Raw genomic sequence first — 21,320 nt, 5'->3', positions numbered from 1 at the left:
GTAACTAAAAAGACTGAGCATAATGGTAAAATTGCGGTTCGGAAGGCCTCTTTTTTCTTTATTTGCATTTATTTTCACTAAGTCAGAAAGCTGTTGAGCTATGTAAAAGAAAATTCCAAGAGTGAATCTTCTGCCCAAATTAGGGTCTGGAAAAGTGTTTTCAAGTTCCTACCCAGTGGCGTAACCTTATCTCTAACAGTAAGCTGTACGAAAAATGTGGTTCTATCCCGGGGTCTAGGGGTATATTGAGAGAAAGGTTTATATGGATAGGACACATTTTGCGGATGAAGGATGACAGGTTGCTAAATATTGCATTTTTGGTCATCAATTAAGGGGAAAAACACAAAAAAAGTCATCCCTATACAGAGTGGGAGGAGTTATTAAGCAAAAATTTAACGTAAACTGCAATTCCATGGGAAGGGTGATACTTCCGTGTTATAGCGACCATATTGTTTTTCTTGATCTATTGTGAAACCGGTTTTTCTGAGTTCACTCGGAGATAATTAGCTTAGCCTGAGTGAGACAAACTACTATGAAAGTATATTTTAACTCAATATTGAATATATAGTTGGTTAGGTTAGGTATTTAACATAATCTGTTCTGGGCGGCCGGCTTTGCATTATTCTATGTTGTAGTTTCCAAAGTTTTGATGCTAAACTACTTTTCTACAATATTTTGTTACTAAACTATGTTACTGTTACCATTTTCATCATATTTTGGTATATCAAATAGTTCGTGGTAACGAACGTGGTAAGGAGCGACCCGGCTCTATAGTAACCAAAACTCTAAAAAATGGAATTTTGATACCAATAGCTACATCAAAACAATCGCATTTTAATGCTGATTTTAAATATATAAGTTTCATCAAGTTTAGTCTTACCCATCAAAAGTTACGAGCCTGAGAAAATTTGCGTTTTTTTAGAAAATAGAGGGAAACACCCCCTAAAAGTCATAGAATCTTAACGAAAATCACACCATCAGATTCAGCGTATCAGAGAACCCTATTGTAGAAGTTTCAAGCTCCTATCTACAAAAATGTGGAGTTTTGTATTTTTTGCCAGAAGGCAGATCACGGATGCGTGTTTATTTGTTTGTTTGTTTTTTTTCCCAGGGGTGATCGTATCGACCCAGTTGTCCTAGAATGTTGCAAGAGTGCTCAGTCTAACAGAAATGAAAGGTTCTAGTGCCCTTTTTAAGTGATCAAAAAATTGGAGGGTACCTAGGCCCCCTCCCACGCTAATTATTTTCCCAAAGTCAACGGATCAAAATTCTGAGATAGCTATTTTATTCAGCGTAGTCTAAAAATCTTATGACTATGTCTTTGGGGACGACTTACTCCCCCACAGTCCCCGTGGGAGGGGCAACAAGTTACAAACTTTGACCAGTGCTTACATATGGTAATGGTTATTGGGAAGTGTACAGGCGTTTTCAGGAGGATTTTTTGGTTGGGGGAGGGGTTGAGAAGAGGGAGATATGCTGGAGGAACTTTCCATCGAGGAATTTGTCATGGGGGAAGAAAATGTCTATGAAGGGAGCGAAGGATTTACTAGCATTATTTAAAAAAAAACAATGAAAAAATAAATATGAAAAAGTTTTTTTCAGCTGGAAGTAAGGAACAGCATTAAAACTTAAAACAAACAGAAATTATTACCCATATGAGGGGCTCACCTCCTCCTAATACATCGCTCTTTACGCTAAAGTATTTTTAGTAATCTCAACTATTTATTCTACGGCTTTTGTGATTCAGTGGTCATTCTTAATGAATTGGGACAAAATTTAAGCTTTAGTGTAAAGAGCGAGGTACTGACGAGGGGGCGAACCCCCTCATATATGTAATAAAAACATGAGAATACAAAAGTTCTTTAGGGAAGCTAATTTATAAGTTACGTATATCTTTTACTAATAAAAAGATTCGTAAAAAGTTAAAAGGTCTAGTTGCCTTTTTAATTAACCAAAAAATCGGAGGGCAACTAGGCTTCCTCTCCCGCTCTTTTTTTCTCAAAATCATTCGATCAAAATTATGAGAAAGCCATTTAGCCAAAAAAAAAAAAAAAAAAAAAAAAAAAAAATACAAATTTCATTTTAATAATTCCTCTGCGAAAAGCCAAAATCAAAACATGCATTGATTCAAAAACGTTCAGAAATTAAATAAAAAAAGCAAGTTTTTTTTAACTCAAGGTAAGGAGCGACATTAAAACTTAAAACGAACAGAAATTACTTCGTATATGAAAGGGGCTGCTTCCTCACCAACGCCCCGCTCTTTACGCTAAAGTTCGACTCTTTCTCTCAACTCTTCTTTTTAAAATATTAAAAAACTTTAGCGTAAAGAGCGGGGCGTTGGTGAAAAAGCAGCCCCTTTCATATACGAAGTAATTTCTGTTCGTTTTAAGTTTTAATGTTGCTCCTTACTTTCAGTTAAAAAAACTTGTTTTTTTATTTAATTTCATTAGGATTAACTTAACATCACTTCTAGGGTGTGGTCGTTATACTACGTAAGTACCAGAAGGGTTAAAGAGGGGAGCTTTTAATTGAATGGGGACAAGGAGGAGCGTGAGGAGCTGTGTTGGCCTTAAGTGTCTTGGCGAGGCAATGCATTGTTAGTAGCAGCAGCAGGAGTATTATCAACTAATACAATGTCTTTGCATCTTTTACCAACCTCATCTTACAGATAGAAGAACTGCCGTTTTGAGCAAGGCCGTATCCAGGGGAGGGGAGCCACTGGGTTTGACCTCCTCCTTAAAATTTTTGTTTGACTCGTAAAATGTAAGAAAATGTTTACTTTCTGATGAAACGCTTAGGTTAGATCTCAGAAAACCGGTTTCATAGCCACAAAACAAATGACGGGTGACGAATGTATTGAAACTGTTTAAATTGGGCTATATATTTGCACATTAGAGGTGGAAGGGGGGTTAGGTTAGATTAGTTTAGGGGCGCTGTCCAAATACTTTAATCCCCCCCATAGCGTGCGAATATATAGTCCAAACTTTATCAATATATAAATTTAAAGCTGCATTTCATTAGGATTAACATAACTTCACTTCTTGGGAGTGTTTTGTTTAATTACCAAGCATCGAAAAACGCATGTAAACAAATGTTTTATTCAATTTTGGAAGTTTTTTTTGCATAAAACAACACCCAAAAAAATACCCCCCTCCAAACAAAACAAAATCCTGTATAAGCCCTTGGTTCCAAGTCTCCAGCTTTTCCAATCTAGATAAATTTTACTTTATGTGATGATACAAAAAAGATCAACGTTAATTTTCGTCCGAATAAGGCATTATCTAAAGCCTTTAAATACTAACTCATTCAAACTTTCCAGCGACATATCTATAATTTTGTCATATAGAAAAGAATTTCCAGGGGTACATACTCCCGCTATCTTTGAGAAGGCATTAGCAGAAAATTTAAGTATTTATTACATCTTTACAACCTGATGTTATACTACGTTCACTCACTTACTGTAGAGCAGCAGGCAAATTTGCGAGACCCATATTACGTTTACGTTCCTAGCTTCTACAAAGGGATGGTTACATTTGCTCTTTATGGCTACAAGATAAGTCCTTATCAAGCACATCCAAATGAGGGGAAAAAACTCAAAATTTCCAAAAATCAAACATACCCTTTAAAAACCACGAAACAAAAAAGCACATCCAGCATTTATCGCCTATTTAAACAATAGATTTTCAGACAAACTTGCTTCCAGAAGTTAAAGAAATTTACAGATCCAAGTAAACAAAACTTTCTGGAATTAGCTCAAATAAAAATTCTGAAAATCTTGGCGAGTTTCTTTCACCTAGATCAAATAATTTCTTTGAAATAGTAAATACAGTTATGTCCTGAAATTGCTGTGTTTACCCTGGGTCTCTTATTTTCAAAGGGATTTATTTTCAGTAAGTTCTATTCATTTCTGAAAGATTCAACAATCAAAATTTACCATGGAAATGATCTTTAAATTTAGATGTAGCATCGAACATTGAATTGAATGGTATGTTTATTTCTTGACTACTTCCTTCTTGATCTATACCATCTTATATCCCCTGAGGCTTATTGACATACATGTGACTACTGAAATACAAGAAACTCACGAAATTCGAAGCTACGTAATAAACACGCTAAGTTTTTTACGTCCAACGAAGTTCAGTGCCCGTTGGAGGGCGAGTGGTGGAAGCACGCATAGGGGGGAAATTATAGTAAAATATTATAAAACTTTTTTACGGGGGGGGGAGCATACGTGTATATACATCTTTTAAATGTTTTTTTTTTATCAATAGGCTATCTCATAATTCACTCACTGTCATTTTGGCCTTTGCTGTGGCATGATCTTTTTCTCGACTTAGAAAAAGCATTAGAACTTCTCTGTTCAAATGAACGCCATCACGACTAGTATGATCTCTGGCTCCGTACAATCATCCTAGGGGGGGGAATAGTAAAAGAGGAGACAGAGCAGTTACGATAACTATAAGTTTGTCTACGAAGAAAATGCACTTTTCTTTGATTTTCAAGAGGGAGACTATTTTTGCCAAAATTTATGGTTCATAGCAGAAGAAAGGCAGAAAATGGTATTTTGCTGTGTCTTGATCTCTTTTGCTACTTAAAGGCCACTACATACTTTGATTTCCTTTCAAATAAACCTTCTCCCAATATTCTAAGACATCTGTTTCTGTACGACCATCCCCCAAAATTATGGAAAAAGGGAGACATCACTGCTATCCGTGGCAAAGTGTGACATTCCTTGTTGTTAAAGATGGGGGACCTTATTTCAGGGCTTTCAACAATGGCAGTTTCAACGGTGTACTGTTTCACGAAAAAGAAATTCTTTTACGGATTAGAAATTCCCCCCAAAAGTCACCTCGTAGTTATAAAATACTCTTCAGTTGAATCTGCATCAAAATTTCTATTTTCAAAGTAGTGTTAAATGAAAAATTTTACTCGACAGTTCGTTTAAAAGCCCATTTTTAAAATGTCGACTACTATGGGCAGCAGTTTGCTTGTAGCTATATTGAAGCTACTGCTGCATCATAATTGTGGAAAATTATTTGTTACTAACTGCTAGTCAAATATGGTTTCTGGTAGTTTTTACTATAGAGTCAAAATTGTTTAAATTCTGTAAAGAGTGGTTTTAGTAAGTTTGTTATAATTATGATGGGTTTTCTTGAGTTCCCTTTTATTTTGTTTTTTGTATCGCCATTAATGTCAATATTCTTTTAATCTTTTTCTCGCTGTTATAATTTTTTGATTGTGTTTTCTTTCATAATTATTATTCCCTCCATTTTGGTAAATACCAGAGACATTGTCATGACAATAACATAGGTGATAAGATATATATATATATATATATATATATATATATATATATATATATATATATATATATATATATATATATATATATATATATATATATATAAACATAAACTGCATTTCTTTTTATTTGTTTCAGTAAATGTCAAAACTAGTTCGATACGGTTTTTTTTACCACCAGAGGACTTGTTATATCAATGAAATTAATTCCCTTCTATTAGTGCATGTTTTAATGTTGGAATAAATGAACTTGACTAAGACTTACTGTTATTTTTCAACGTGAAATTAATGTTGATGGGTTTCACTTTTCATAAAATTAAAAGCATGCATTAAACGTCAAAACTGGCAAATTTTTTCTTCTGTTTTTATTTTAAGAAAACAGAAAATATTCATATTTTAGTTCTATGCAACATTTGGACTTCATGGTCCAATGTTTCTAGCAATATACAGAGGTTTAGCCCATAAGAAGAGGGGGACAGGTGTTTTTCTGAAAAGGGACATAGAAGTGAAATTATAGACCACCTTTTTTATGGAGGAGGGTTTCACTCTTCTTTTTGCAGGAAGGTAATACAGACTGGGTTAATCCACCACGATAAGAGTAAACTTATAACGATTCCTTCTTCTCTGTCCTTTTTTATTTTCTTCCAGCTAAGAATAGGCTAAGATTTGAAATCCAATTCCCTTCAACTTTGAATGTGAGCTGCTATTGTGTCCAGTTAATTCTTTACATTTTCAATTCAATAGAAGTTGTTAAGCAGTGCAGTAAAAACTACCCATACTGCCCATTTCTCACGTAAGGAGCCCAAACACCTGCTCGTTTCTATGGTAACATCTAAAAAAATGGGAAACTACAAAATCTAGGGGATATCATCTAAAGGATAAGCACATGCTACAATAGAGGGAAAATTGAAATTCAGATAAAAGAGTATGCCTTATTAGATCTTAAGAATCCTAATTCTTTTCATCTGTGGCTTTTAATTCTGACAGCTTTAAAATTAATCGGTATATTTTTAAAATAATAATGTTTAAAATAAAAAATCAACATTATTGCAATTCAGATTATTAATTATATTTACCTCTCAAAAGTTGATTGTTTAAAGGTTGCAATTTGAAGCTTAAAAGCGGATTTTTTTTTTCAACAAAAGTTCGGTTCTATGATCCTTATTGTATATTTAATCAAATTTAGGTTGGACGCATTGGGCGTGTAGTTATTTGCCTTCAGTTATTTTTGAAGGCATTTTAACGTATAACAATACCGCCAGTTGGGATATGCAAGTGTTTCATTTACAGAGTGTTATTCAGGTTTTTGAACTGAAAATATTTAAAGTAATTGCGATTAAATAAGCCTTTTGTTTCTCAAATTTTACGGAACAAATTTCACCTTTTTATTAAATTGCTCTTAAGTTGGAGCATTCATTATTGAAGCACAGGAAGAAAAAAAAGTTTAGGGAGAACTGGAATGATCTTAAATATTGAACTGAAAATGTTTAAGTTAATTGCCAATAAATAAGCCTTTTCAATCTCGGAATATTGGGGAGATTTGAACTTTTTATCAAAATGCTCTTCTGTCGGACACATCCATTATTGAAGTGTTGGAAGGAGAAAAGAAATGGTGAGCTTTGAAAAAAGCTCTCCTAATAAAGAGAAGAATTTTGGCTCGTTTTTGCATTTTGATATGAATGTTTAATTTTAATCGAAAAAACTTACTACTTTCATCTGAAATTCTTTTTTATATCCCTCACCAGAAGATCTTGCCAGGCTACTCTTCTGCAAACTCACCTGACTGGTAGTTAATTTATGCGACTGTGTTTCAGCTAACATTTTCCAATGAAATTAAGCTGCTTCGTAGTTATTAAAGTAGTTAGAAATTTCTCATCATAACATTTTGATAAGAGGCAGTACAAACGCGACGCAGCTATAATTTTACCTCGAGGGGACTAAATTTTTATCTCTGATTGTCAAATAGTGGGAACCACTGAAGAAGTAATGAAAAAGAATAGTGCAAAAATATTGTAGGAAGTTCTGAAAAAAGCAAATCTTTATCCTCAGCAAGAAATTTTTCCTTTTGTCTTTAATACCATTAAAATTGGAGCCTGGAACAAACAAGGCAATGCTAACTTTCTATTTTTTTTTAGATAAATTCATTATTTTATAATATAAATAGACTACCGTGTTCAGGCGTTTAGGTGAAACCTTTGTCAATTGACAACCTTGCAATACAGACAAACAGAGAATACTGAGAACATTACCTTTTTAAAGAATGTAGTGGAAAGACTCTGCCAATTTGGTCTAGCTGTACACATGAACTTTCTGGTATTCTCTGGTAATTCGTTCCATTTTCCCACCTGCAAAAATGGTAAAATCATATATTGCTGGACATAAACTTAAGAATGATTTTTATCGAGTCTAAAATATACTGAAAAGTCGTGGTTTGAGGGGGCTACGAACAGGGCAGCCCTCTTAGCACACTTTTAAAACACAAACCTAGGCTCTGACAGAATCCAGCGGGCGCAACATCGAAAAACCAGCAAATACAGGCGAATTTTATTAAGAATATAAACAAATTATTGGACAAATCTTAAATTTGTGAGGGGGGGTTCACTGTTTCAAAGGCCCCGAGGTATGCAATTGGGTCTGACTGAAAGCTAAATTATAAAGCTCTCCTAAAATAAAATATTACGTCAATACCTATCTAAAATCTGTTTTAAATATAATTTTTTTCAGTCGGAAGAACAAATTAGTAACTCCGATCCAAACCAGAAGCTAACCCATTAGTCACCCACGCAAATACTTATTTATCACCGGGTGACGGAAAAATTGGCTGCGGATGGGAAATTCAGCTCCTGTCAGGCCTTAGTCTAGGCCATGGTTTCCCTATTTCTTAACAAAGTTGAATTTACTTAATACACTATTCAAACGAGGAAGCTCAGGAACTCTAGAAATATTTGTACAGAAAAAACTGCCATATTTTGTGTGGCTGCTATATAAGGGGATACTTTTTTCCTGTATTCTCAAATATAGCAGATAATTTAGTACGATATTGTACAAAATTGTACTTTGTTCAATTTTGTTGAACAAACCTTACTAACTTTACGAACCATATATAATCCATATAGTTTTGCGAAGTTTTAATGGAATCATCTCTAATGTAATTACTTTTTATCTTGAAATCCAGGCTAAATTCAGTATTTGTCAAACAGGCTGTTAAATAAGTAAATTAAAAAACAGCAATTTTTTTCGAATGAGAGTCAAGAGTCAACATTAAAACTTAAAACGCGAAAAATTAGATACATTATACGTTGCCTGGCTAATGAGAAGTGTTGCGATAACCAAGGGGTATCTCCACAATAAAAGCGTTGTTGGAGTAATATTTTGTTTCTTCTCACTTCACAACAAATTAAACGTTATTGCCATTAAGGGGTGCCCCTGGAAGAATTCTACTTCGTATAAAATGATGGTGCGTTCCTTAAAATTTCCTCAAAGCTGTTGCTCCTGCTTAAAATTACCTTTATTCTACATTTCCAGGGAGAATTAACTTAAAAAAAAGTTTTTCTGAAGGAAGTAAATAGCGAAGTTGAAACTTAAAACGAACATAAATAATTACTTCGCAGCCCATCAGAGGCAACGCTATAGCGTTGCCTATAGTAAAGGCCATAAGGCTTCAATGTTTTATTATCATTTATTTTTTTCCCAGAGGCATTTCATATGGAAGTAATGGTCGTATAAACTTTAAAGGGGGATCATTACACTGGAAATTGGACGTTCTAGTTCCTTTCTTAAGTTTCAAAAGTGATCGGAGAGCAACTAGCCCCCCTCCCCTACAATCTTTTCCCGCAGATGTATCAAATAAAAATTTTTAGATAGCCATTATGTTAAAAGTAATTCAAAGGTCAGATAACAAAACTCCGACACAACACACCACAGGCTTTGTAAGTTGCGCCTCGGGGGCATATATGGCTCTTATGGAAGGGACACTCGTACAACCTTCAGAGAGGGCTAATTTGATTGGCAATTGAAAGTTCTAGTTCACTTTTTAAGCGTCAAAAGTCACCAAAGGGCAGCTAGCCCCCCCTCCCAACGTTTTTCCCGAAATGCATCAGATAAACATTTTCAGACAGTAATTTTGTTAAAAATAGCTGAAAGGTAAGATAGCAAAAACTCCAGTGTCGACAAAAACCCCCCAGGGCCTGGGGGCAGACGTTAAAAGTTATGCCCTGGGGGCATATATGGTTCTTATGGAAGGGATACTCGTATAAACTTTAGAGAGGTCTTATTTGATTGGAAATTGAAACTTCCAGTTCACTTTTTAAGAAACAAAGTGATCGAAAGGCAGCTAGCCACCCCCCTCCCAATGCCTTTTCTCTAAATGCATTAGATAACAATTTTGAGGTAGTCATTTTGTTACAAATAGTTCAAAGGTCAGATAACAAAAACTCCAGTGTCGACACAACCCCCCCAGGGCCCGGGGGCAGGCGTTGTAAGTTATGCCCTGGTGGCATATATGGTTCTTATATATGCGGGGGCATATATGGAAGGGATGCTCGTATACACTTCAGAAAGGACTCAATTGATTTGAAATTAATAAGTTCTAGTTCACTTTTTAAGAGTCAAATGTAATCGGAGGGCAGCTAGCCCCCCACGCCCTTTTTCCCAAAATTCATCAGATAAAAATTTTGGGATAGCCATTTTGTTAAACCCCCAAGGCCTGGGTGCAGGCGTTGTAAGTTATGCCAAGGGGCATCTTTGGTTCATATGGAAGGGATGCTCGTATAAACTTCAGAAAGGGCTCGTTTGATTCGAAATTGAAAGTTCTGGTTCACTTTTTAAAAGTTAAAAAAGATACGAGGACAACTAGCCCCCCTCTCCACGCCCTTTTCCCCCAATATTAATATTCAAACATTATTAGTAAAATCGATGTCTTTTAAACCTGGATGTTCTTTTTTACCTAGGTTACAGTATGTTAACTCTTTTTTAGGCGAGGTTCACTTGGGTTCAGTAAGCCTGCCTGTATGCATACTGAAGCCAAGCGAACCTAGCTTGAAAAACGTTAACCACGCTCGGTGAACAGTAATGACAATCCCATTTAAAAAACTTCTTATTTTATTAATAATATTTAATTATTGACTTGGGTTTTAGTTTTCAGAACAAGGACATTCACGTTTAAAATACATGTGATTTTATTATTAATATTTGATTATCTAATAAACTTGGGTTGTAGGTTTCAGAAATAAGAACATCCACTTTAAAATAGTCTTATTTTATTAATAACAATCAAGAATAAATTTTCGTTTTAGATTTCAGAAATAAGAAAATCCAAGTTTAAAATACATCTGAATTTATTAATAATAAATTTGATTATATAATAAACTTTGGTTTTAGTTTTCAGAATTAAGAACATCCACGGTTAAAATACATCTGACTTTAATAACAATATTTGAGTATTTAATAAACTTAGTTTTCAGAAATAAAAACATCCAAGTTTAAGACACATCTTGTTTTTTTTTAGTAATATTTGAGCATTTAATAAACTTGTGTTTAATTTTCAGAAATAAGAAGATCCACGTTTATAATACATTTGATTTGATTAATAATGTATAAGTATTAAGTAAATTTGGGTTTTAGCCTTCAGAAACATGAAAATCTACTTTTAAAATACATCTGATTCTATTAATAATATTTGAGTGTTTAATAAACTTTGGTTGTAGTTTTCAGAAAGAAGAACAGCCACGTTTAAAATACAGCTGATTTTATTAATAATATTTCATTATCAAATAAACTTGGATTTTAGTTTTCAGAAATAAGGACTTCCACGTTTAAAATACATCTTATTTTAGTATTTAATAAGCCTGGTATTTAGTTTCCAGAAATAAGAACATCCACACTTAAAATACATGAGATTTCGTTAATAATATTTAAGTATTCATTAAACTTGGGTTTTAACTGTCAGAAATAAGAACATCCATGTTTAAAATAACTCTGATTTTATTAATAATATGTGAGTATTTAATAACCTTGTGTTTTAGTTATCAAAAATAAGAACACCCATGTTTAAAATACATCTGATTTTATTAATAATATCTAAGTATTTAACAAACATAGGTTTTAGTTTTCAGAAATAAGAACATACATCGTTAAAATACATCTGATTTTATTGATATTATATGAGTATTTAATAAGATTGGGTTTTAGTTTTCAGAAATAAGAACAATCACGTTTAAAATACATCTGTTTTTATTAATATTATTTGAGTATTTAATAATTAGTTTTCAGAAATGGGAACATCCACGTTTAAAATACTTCTGATTTTATTAATAATATTTGAGTATTTAATAAATTTGGGTTTTAGTTTTCAGAGATTAGGACATTCAAGTTTGAAATACATCTGATTTTATTAATAAAATTTGAGCATTTAATAAACTCGGGTGTTAGTTTTCACAAATAAGAACATTTCCGTTTATACACATCTAATTGTATTCATAATATTCGAGTATTTAATAAACTTGGGTTTTAGTTTTCAGAAACAAGAACATCCACATAAAAACACATCTTATTTTATTAATAACATTTGAGTATTTAATAAACTTGGGTAAATTCTAAGTCCCAAAATAACTCTAAGTTAAAAAAAAACAAGTGAAAAAACACAATAATCAATAATCGATAATCAGTCATCAATAACCAATAATCGATAATCAGTAGTCAATATCGATAATCAATAATCAATAGCGAATAATCAATACAGATAATTGATAATCAATAATCGATAATCAATAGTGAATAATCAATAATCATTAATCAATAAATTTACTGAAAAAAAATGAATATGCATTGTCAGTTTAATACACATATGCTGATATTTATTCCTAAAAATGTTAATAATATTTGATTTATTAAAGTTATAAAAGTGAAAACATTAAAAAATTTTCCGTAAAGTGCAAATTATGTTCTGGTCTTGGGAAGGCATATGGGTTTTGAGCCCTACTCATGTTAATTTCTGCTCGTTTTGAGTTTGACTCGGTTATTTATTGTAATTTCAGTTCGGTTTGGGTTTTATTTATTTATCTATGCTGACGTTTGGTACTTTTACGCTTAGTAGATTATTTGATTTGATTTTTAGCTCAATTTTGGTTTAATGGAGTTCTTTACTTTTCTTTGAAAAACTGATTTTGTGGAAAAGAAAATTCTTATCGTTTCGGTTTTTCTTTATTAATTTATAGTTTGACCTGCTATTTGTATGCTGGAGAAAAATTTTCAACAATTTTTAACAACATTCACCCTTTTAAAAATCTGGATACAAATAGCAGTGTTTAATTTAGTTATATACCTCCTCTAGTTGATCTGAAAAATAAAACTTATACCATTCGCAAAAAAATCTACCTACGCTCTTTGACGGCTTGGATACACCCACACTTTTTTGATTTAGTTAAATTTTAAGAGCAGAAGTAGTATTAGAAGTAGCCCCGAGTTTGAAAATAATACCCTCAGTCGTTCTTGGGATTCTGATGAGATGTTTTATTGGCAATCAGCATACACGTATTGCTTTTTGATTTAATCTTAAGGCAATATTTAATTTTAAACATAATGGGCAAATTGCATAATTTTTGGGGTCTGACCGACGCAATAGCCCTAGAGATACAGTTACAAGACCGTTCAGCTATACTGAAAAAAAAAATGGCTATCCTAAATTTTTAAAGGAAGTGTTTGGAAAATTATGAGCTAAAGAAGAGGGCTGATTGCCCTCCAATCACTTTTGACTCTTAAAAAGTGTACTAGAACTTTGAACTTCAAATCAAATTAACTCCTTTAGAATATCATTATATTACTAGCCACGAAAAATATCAAAAGCAAGAAGAACAATAGAGAGTTCCTTTCTTAAGACGGCGAAATTCTAATTTGAATGAATAATTCGGCCCTATGTCCAAGGGCCGTCCTCAGCAAAACATGAAACTATCTTACAAAATATTAAAAAAAAAACCAGTAGACATTAACATAGAATAGTTACAAAAGACCTCTGATGTTAGCTGTCAAAAAAGCAAGAGAAACAAAGGGAAGTGTAACAAGGCAATTCATTGAAATGAAAGAAGAATAATCAAAAGCAAGTTTTTACTGCAAAGTTTGTTTTTTTGGAAGCTAGCCTCAAAGGTCTTTTTGTAACTGGTTCTGTGTTAACGTCTACTGGTTTTTTAAAAATATTTTGTAAGATCGCTTTTAATTAAATTTGTGTATATAGCATTTAGTGAACATTCCCCCAAGTCTCTATCTAAGAAAATATTATTATCAATCTTTAGTCTGATTTCAATTGTTTCTCGAAATAGCTAGTTAGTGCTATTTACTAGCCAAGACAGAGTAGCGCTGCATATGATATTGCTTATATACCCTTTTAATACTTTTATGCGCATAGTTATTTCGTTTAACTGAAACTCCCCCCGAATGTATCAACTTAATGTCCTTAAGTGTTATCAGTCACAGTAACTATAGAAGTAGTATCAAAAGTATATGCATAGTGTCTTCTGGCTAGTTCAAAATCTGTCAAAACTTACCCTGAAAGGTCTAACTTGATAAAGTAAGCCGTTATTGTGATATTGCTTTGTCAACCTATTGACAATTACATGGTCATAGATCGTTTTGATTTAGTTCAGCATCCGTCTAAATATTCCTTGAAAGCTTCACCTTAATACCCTTAGCTTGTGTAGTAGTAGTAGTTGTAGTAGCAGTAGTAGCATTAGCAGCAGTACCCACATAGCACCTTTTTTTTCAACATTCCTTTCAACACAGTATTAAATTTCTAACTTAAAACCATCAACCAGTCCTAAAGTATTGCTGATACGTCCTCTTTACAACCTATGTAGGCACATTGTGTTTCGATTTATTTCAATACAGATACAATGATACCCAAAATTTTCGCCGTAATACCCTTAGACTTATTGGTAGTATTAGTAGCATCAGTAGTTATAGTAGTAACAGTGGGAGTAAAGTTAATAATAGTAGTCTTAGTTTTAGTAGCAGTAGTAGTAGTACCAGTAATAATAATAATAGTTTATTGATGCAAATATTATTTTTTGGTTAGTTGAACATTCCCCCCAATAAGCGTTTTAAGTTTTAATTTCACACTCGAAACAGTTCCTTAGATATTGCTGATATACCCTTTGTGACAACCTGCATACAGATGACAGGTTGTCATCCGTACAATAGAAATTTTTAGATATATTTCTTAAACTTTCACCTTCATACGCTTAGGTATAATTGTAATAGTAGTCACAGCAGTAGTATAATTACTCTATACAATTAGCCGTTGCTACGATATTGTCGATTTGCTCTTTTGAAAACGTGTATATTCATATAGTTCTCGAAATTCTCATCTTAATGCTCTTAACTTTATAAGTAGTTACAATAGAAGTAGTCTCTGGAGCAATAGTAGTAGTAGAACTAGCAAATGTTGCATTAGCAGTAGTATTAGTAGTAGTGTGCACATATTGCCTTTTGGTCATTTAATCTTGCCCTTAAACTATTCTCTAAAAGTTCCAACATAATACACAAACCAAATCTGAAGATACGCTATTTTAGCAATCTAAATGTGCATATAGTCTTTTGTTAGTTCGGATATGCCAGCAATATTCTCTCAAATTTTACCTTCATAGACTTGGCCTTAATAGCACAATTATCACAGTAGTTTCAATGGTAGTAGAAGTGGTTGCAGAATTAGTGGTGTGTTAGTAGTAGCAGTAGCAGTAGTAGTAGCAATATTAATAGCGGTAGTAGCATGTGCAAATTGCCTTTTGGTCAGTTGAACATCGCTTTCATGATGCCCCGGAAGTTTCACCTTGACACGAAAATCCGTTCCAAAAATATTGTTAATGTGCGCTTTTGACAACCTTTTGATGCCCTTTTCACCTTAATACTCTAAGTTTTATAAGTTGTTGCAATTGAAGTAGTAGTTGGAGTAGTTTAGTAGCAGTAGTAGCATAAGTAAAAGTAGCAGTGGTATTAGTGTTAGTGCTGACATGTATATATTACCTTTCTGTCAGTTGATCTTCCCCTTTAAGTGTCCTCCGAAAGTTTTAACTTAATGGCCAAATCAATTCTTGAGGTATGCCCTTTTGACAATTTGCACGCGCTTAGTGTGTTTTGATTTAGTTCAAATTCCCCTTCAATATTCTGTCAACTTTTCACCTTTATATGCGTAGCCTTAAATCCACTAGTAACATGGTAGTAGTGGTAGCAATAGGAACAGTAGTAGCAGTAATAGTGTAGAATTATTAGTAGTGACAGTAGTACCAGAAACACTAATAGCAGTAGTAGCAGGTACATATTACCTTTTGTTCAACTGAACATCCCACTCATGATGCCCCTGAAGTTTCCTATTGATTTGATAACCCGTTCCAAAAATATTGCTGATACGCCCGTATCCGCAATCTGTATACATATAGTATGTATTGATTTAGTTCAAATTTCCCCTCAAGGTTTCCTCCGATATTGCTTTCAATATCCTCAACCTTAGTAGTACTCGATATAGAAGTACTATTTGTAGAGATAATAGTGGTAGGAGTAATAGTACTTTTGGTAGCAGTAGAAGCAACAGTAGTTGTAGTAGTAGTAGCGTGCAAATATTGCCTTTTTGGTCAATTGATCATCTCCCTTATCATATCCTGAAAATTCCAAATTAATATGCTCAGTCATTCCTGAGCTACACCGTTTTGACAACCCATATACACATAATATGTTATGTTTTAGTTCAACACCCCCCCCCCCAAAAAAAAAAATTCCCTGGAAGACTCATCCTAATTCCCTTCGTATTTTGGGGAAGTAGACGTCAAACATGCATAACTTTACGTGCATTCCATAAAAACCTTATATTCCCCCAGGGCATAACTTAAAACCCTTGCCTCAGGGCTCTGGGGGTTGTGCCAACCCTAGAGGCATTGTTACATATTCTTCAGACTTATTTATACAAGATTTCCATCGTAATTTCCATCAGATATTTTTGGTGAAAAGATTGGTAGTTGGGGGGAGGGGCTTGTTGACCTCCATCACTTTTGACTCTTAAAATGGCACTATAACTTCCAGTGTCAACCAAATGAGCCAACCACCTCTAAATTTTATACAACAATCCCTTCATAAGAACCTTAAATTCCCCAGGGGAATAACTTACAACCCTCGACCTCAGGCTCTGGTGGTTCGTATAAACCCTAAAAGTCTTGTTATATGACCACTGAACTATTTTGAATAAAAATACTGTCACAAAATTCCTATTGGATGCACCTCAGGAAAACACGATGTTTTTTTTGTTTTTTTTTTTTTTGGGGGGGGGGATCTGCGCTCTGATCACTTTGACTTTTGAAAAGGGCGCTAGAACTTCTGATCACCAATCCAATGATCCTCCTCCAAAGCAAATACGACCACCCTTTCTATAAGAATCATATATGCTTCCAGGGCAAAACTTACAACCCTTGCCCTGAGAGCTGGAGGGGGGTTGTCTTCCTCACAGACATAATTTCCAACCCTTTAACTACAATGAACAAAATAGTTAGTTCCCAATTTTGATAGGAGGTATTAAGGGAAATGATGAGCGTGGAAGGAGGAGACTGGTTGCTCTCAAATAGCTTTGACTCCCAAAAAAGGCACTATAACTTCCAATTTCAAATCAAACGAGCCTAATCTGAAGTTTATACAACAACCATTCCATAAAAACCTTATTTCCCCCAGGGGCGTGACTTACAACCCTATCCCCAGGGCACTGGGGGCTGTGTCAACCCTAGAGACATTAATATATTCTTTAGACTATTTTAAGCAAAATTACTATCTCATAATTTTAACCAGATTCGTATGGTGAAGAGGGATAGACGGAGGTGGAAGGGGACTTAACTGCCCTCCATCACTTCTGGCTTCCAATTTTCAACCAAATGAGCCTCCTCTAAAGTTTAAACAACCATCCCTTCCATAAAAACCTTAAATGTCCCCGGGGCATAATTTACAACCCTTGCCCCCAGGCTGTTCTCCAATCAGTTTGACCTTTCGACTAATAAATCGATTTCAGTTTGACTTTCGACCAATAAAAAGGGCACTAATCCTCTCATATTCCAATCGAGTGAGCCCTTTTTGAAGTTTGTACGACAACGCTTTCAATAAAAACCTTATATGCCCCAGGGGCATAACTTACAACCCTTGCTTTGAGGGGCGTGGGTTGGGGTTGCCATCCTCAAAGACATAATTTCCTGACCTTTCAACAACGTTGAAAAAAGTGGCTATATAAAAATTTGATCGAAAGTGCTTGGTGAAATGATGGCCCTAGGGGGGGGGGACATTTCCCCTCCGATCACTTTCAACTATTAAAAAGGTCACTAGCCCTCTCAATTTCGAATCTAATGAGCCCATTTTGAAGTTTTTACGACAATTTTTTTTTTTATAAAAACCTTAAATGTCCCCAGGGCATAACTTACAACCCTTTCCCTGAAGGATGTGGGGGTCGTCATCCTCAAAGACATAATTTCCAGACCTTTCAACTACGTTGAACAAAATGGCAATCTCGAAATTTTGATTGGATGTGTTTGGGGAAGAGATGGGCGTGGGAGGGGGTTAGTTGCCCTCCAATTACTTTTGACTGTTAAAAAGGGCACTAGCCCTTTCAATTTCCAATCGAATGAGCCCTTTTCGAAGTTTTTACGACTACTTCTTCTATACGAGGTGCCCTGGTCTTAAACAAACCAAAGCCCCCCCTAAAAAAAAAAAAATAAAAATAATAGTACATTGCCTCAACATCGTTCTTAACTTAGGCAGTGCTACTGTGCTGTTTATGATAAAAAAAACACTGTGTACTCAGGTTATCAAAAAGATGTATCTACAATACCTCAGGTATAGCTAAGAGCAATAAGTTGAAACTCTCAGAGAATTTTGTGGGGGTGTTGAACTGAATCAAAAGTCAATATATGCATATTTGTTGTCAAAAGGACATACACGCAATATCCCAGGAACGGCTAAGGGCATGAAGGTTCCAAGGAAGGCTGAGGAGGATGTTGAATTAAAAAAAAACAAAAAAAAAAAAAAAAACAACGCTATCTACATCCAGGTTCTCAAAAGGGCGTGTCTGGAATATTTCAGAAACGGCTAAAAATATTAGGTTGACACTTTCGGAGAAGATTGAGGGGGCCATATAACTAAATTAAAAGACACTATCTACATCCAGGTTGTCAAAAGGATGTATCTTCAGTATTTAAAAAACAGTTAAGGGCACTTGCTTGAGACATCCGCCTGATGTTAAGGGGGATTTTGAACTGAACCAAAGGACACTGTGAGCATAAAGTTTGCCATCAGAGTGGGTGGCTCAGGAACGGGTAAGGGTACAAAGGCGAAACTTTCAGGGAAAGATTCTAGCGAAAATGACGCTCTGGCTTTTAGAAGGATTAAGGGGCGTTAGCTCTACTCCTATTTGTGATAATTTCTGTTCGTTTTACGTTTCCTTGATTATTCATTTTAATTTCAGATAATACTATGACTCATTTATTCACTGAAAGCGATTTCTATTCGTTTTAAGTTTGAAATATTCTTTGAATTTTCTTTCCTATTGTCTTTAGTTTAATGTAGCTATTTACTTCTTTTTGTAAATATTCAGTTTTGGAAAAAACTTCCTTAAATTATCTTCACACAAAAAATCAATATTTCACAGCTTATTGAGTTTTTATCCACAGCTTCCCAAAAATAAACAAATTCAACTAGTTTAAAAAAGATGATTCTGATACAAGTAAAGACACAATCTGAAACTGAAAACTAACAAAATGTATTGCTTCGCAGTTTAAGCAACGCATAACCAGGCCCATATTTACTAATATGCCTACTAGGTCCGGACCTAGGGGTGCACAATGCCAGGGGACGCAATAAATTATCACTTAATGATTAGTTTCCTAACAAAAACCAGAGTGATATGATTTATTGTACAAGTGTCAGGTGCACTCGGCCGCCGCATAGCAAATTCACGTAAAAGTGACTTTAAAACAACAAAGGAATTTCGTGGCCGCTTACAAACTGTTAGAAGTCTCCCAAGAACGGCAGCTGAGAGTTGAGTATCCCCTCTCTCTTTCATTACTTTTGGCTCATCAGTCATCAGTTGACTCTCACAAAAATGGAGTGGCAACAACACTTGGGCCGAAACGTCAAAGATAAATTCGGCCCTCCACATGTCCACAAAACTAACTTAAACAAGTTAGTTTTGTGATACTCATAATATTTCCCGATATTTATAGAACTCTGAAAAATAGCCCTCAACTAAAACTGAGCTTCCTTGAGTTTTTTAAATGTTATTTTTTTTAATTATTGAGGATTTAAATTATTGAGGATTTAAATTATTCTAAAGTTATCGATATCATAGCTGCCTAAAAAATATTAGGTGCCTTTTCCTAAGGACTGAAGAACTTTTCCGCTCCTAAAAGAACACCTTTTTTGGAGGACTTGCAATATCCATCCTTTTTTGAAGCAAAGGATGGCTCTGGCCTAAGTTGAAAATTAAAATGAGGAAAAATAATTACTTCGCCCTATGAGAACATAAATCTACACAAATTAAACAAATACACTGCTTAATGATTTTTACCGATATTTGACGAATTCTGAAAAACAGCACTTTACTGAAAACTGAACTTGTTGGAACTTTTTAGAGAATTAGAATTGTATACTCAAAGTTATCGATATCTTGGCAATTGCAAAACTATTAAAAGGCTATAAGGCTAATTATCCCCCTTTGCCCCTAAAAGAACATTCTTTTGCGGGAATTTTTTGTCTTCTGGAAGGGGACAGTTTTTTAGAATTCTATAAAAACTGGGGAATAGTCCCAAGCTTACTTGAGATTTTTTTAGAATCCTTACACTCACAGTTACTAATATCATAGCCGTTGAAAGACTACTGAGACCCTTATAAGGCTCCATAAAGACTTCTCTCCCCCTAAAAAAATCATTTTGCGAAAGTTTTGTGCTTTCAGGAAAGTGACAGTTCTTGGGAATTCTAAAATATTGAGAAATATGCTGAGTCATTTTATTTGAGCTAGTTTTAAGGAAATAAGTTGCATATACGACGAAGCAATAACTTTGCTTCGTTTAAGTTTCAACTTATGGTCTTGATTTCCTTCAAAAACCTCTTCTTTTTTTTTTACTTGCAAGCTCCTTCGTTATCTCAGGGTTTTCATGTAATTTTTCTTCGAACAGGCACTACCACAAACCAGAATTATCAACCTCCCAAAATTTCGAAGCGATCTCTCTTAGGTATTTTCGTGTAAGAAAACTGTCGTTATACACTATGATCAGCTCATCAAGCAATATTGGTTAGCATTAAACAAAATTGTATCTGCTTGACTTCAAAAGTTGTTTTTCTTCGTGTTTTGTAAAAATTAAAAAATTGAGAACGTATTCCTTTTTGGGTAAAAGTTATATTTATGCAGTAAATGCCGCTATTAGAATGTTTTACGCATAACGGTGGATAAAGAATCCCCCTTGAAGGGAAGGAAGGGACTCGTTTTCTTCGTAAACGAGTGCTTACAAAGTTATAGATTTGGTAATTCCACCGTGCTTTTTCTCACGATTGAGATGCCGAGTTGAAACTTTGAGTGACACTTTTTTTTTATGGGGAGGGGAATACTAAGCGACTTGAAACTTAGTTTTTTGGGGAGGAACAATTTTTCTTCGATCCTCGCAAAAACAATATACGCTATATTTTTATTTTCTTTTTTACGCCTGTCGTCCAACTGCTTGTTGACGAGTATTTGATGACCCTTGAGTATATTCACTGGACCGGTAAAGTAAACTATACGGTAAAAATATAACAAAACTGATCGATGGCATTTATACCTTAGCGGTCTTTTCTCAGAAGATGAATTTTTACGTAAGCATAAACAAGGGTTCGCAAAGACCATTAGAAGAGAATTGATATTATTTGAGAGCCACACGAGATTCCTTAATTTTTGATATTTTACAAGACAAGATCCTATCAGTGCCCACACTTAGCTAATAATAGCAGACATGTACCCAGAGGGGTGGAGCCTCGGG

General features: G+C 34.4%; 1 protein-coding gene across 1 annotated transcript in view; it reads right to left on the bottom strand.

The window, feature by feature from the left end:
- LOC136032992 (delta(24)-sterol reductase-like) overlaps nucleotides 1-21,320 on the bottom strand; it is an 87,697-nt gene that overhangs the window by 60,430 nt on the left and 5,947 nt on the right. The window contains exon 3 of the mRNA XM_065713517.1: nucleotides 7,551-7,646. Coding sequence (XP_065569589.1) covers nucleotides 7,551-7,646 — 96 coding nt within the window. The remainder of the gene's footprint in view (nucleotides 1-7,550; nucleotides 7,647-21,320) is intronic.

Source organism: Artemia franciscana, chromosome 11 (genome assembly GCF_032884065.1).
Source record: "Artemia franciscana chromosome 11, ASM3288406v1, whole genome shotgun sequence".
In the NCBI taxonomy this organism is placed as follows: domain Eukaryota; kingdom Metazoa; phylum Arthropoda; class Branchiopoda; order Anostraca; family Artemiidae; genus Artemia; species Artemia franciscana.
This window is presented reverse-complemented; position numbering and strand designations above follow the sequence as displayed.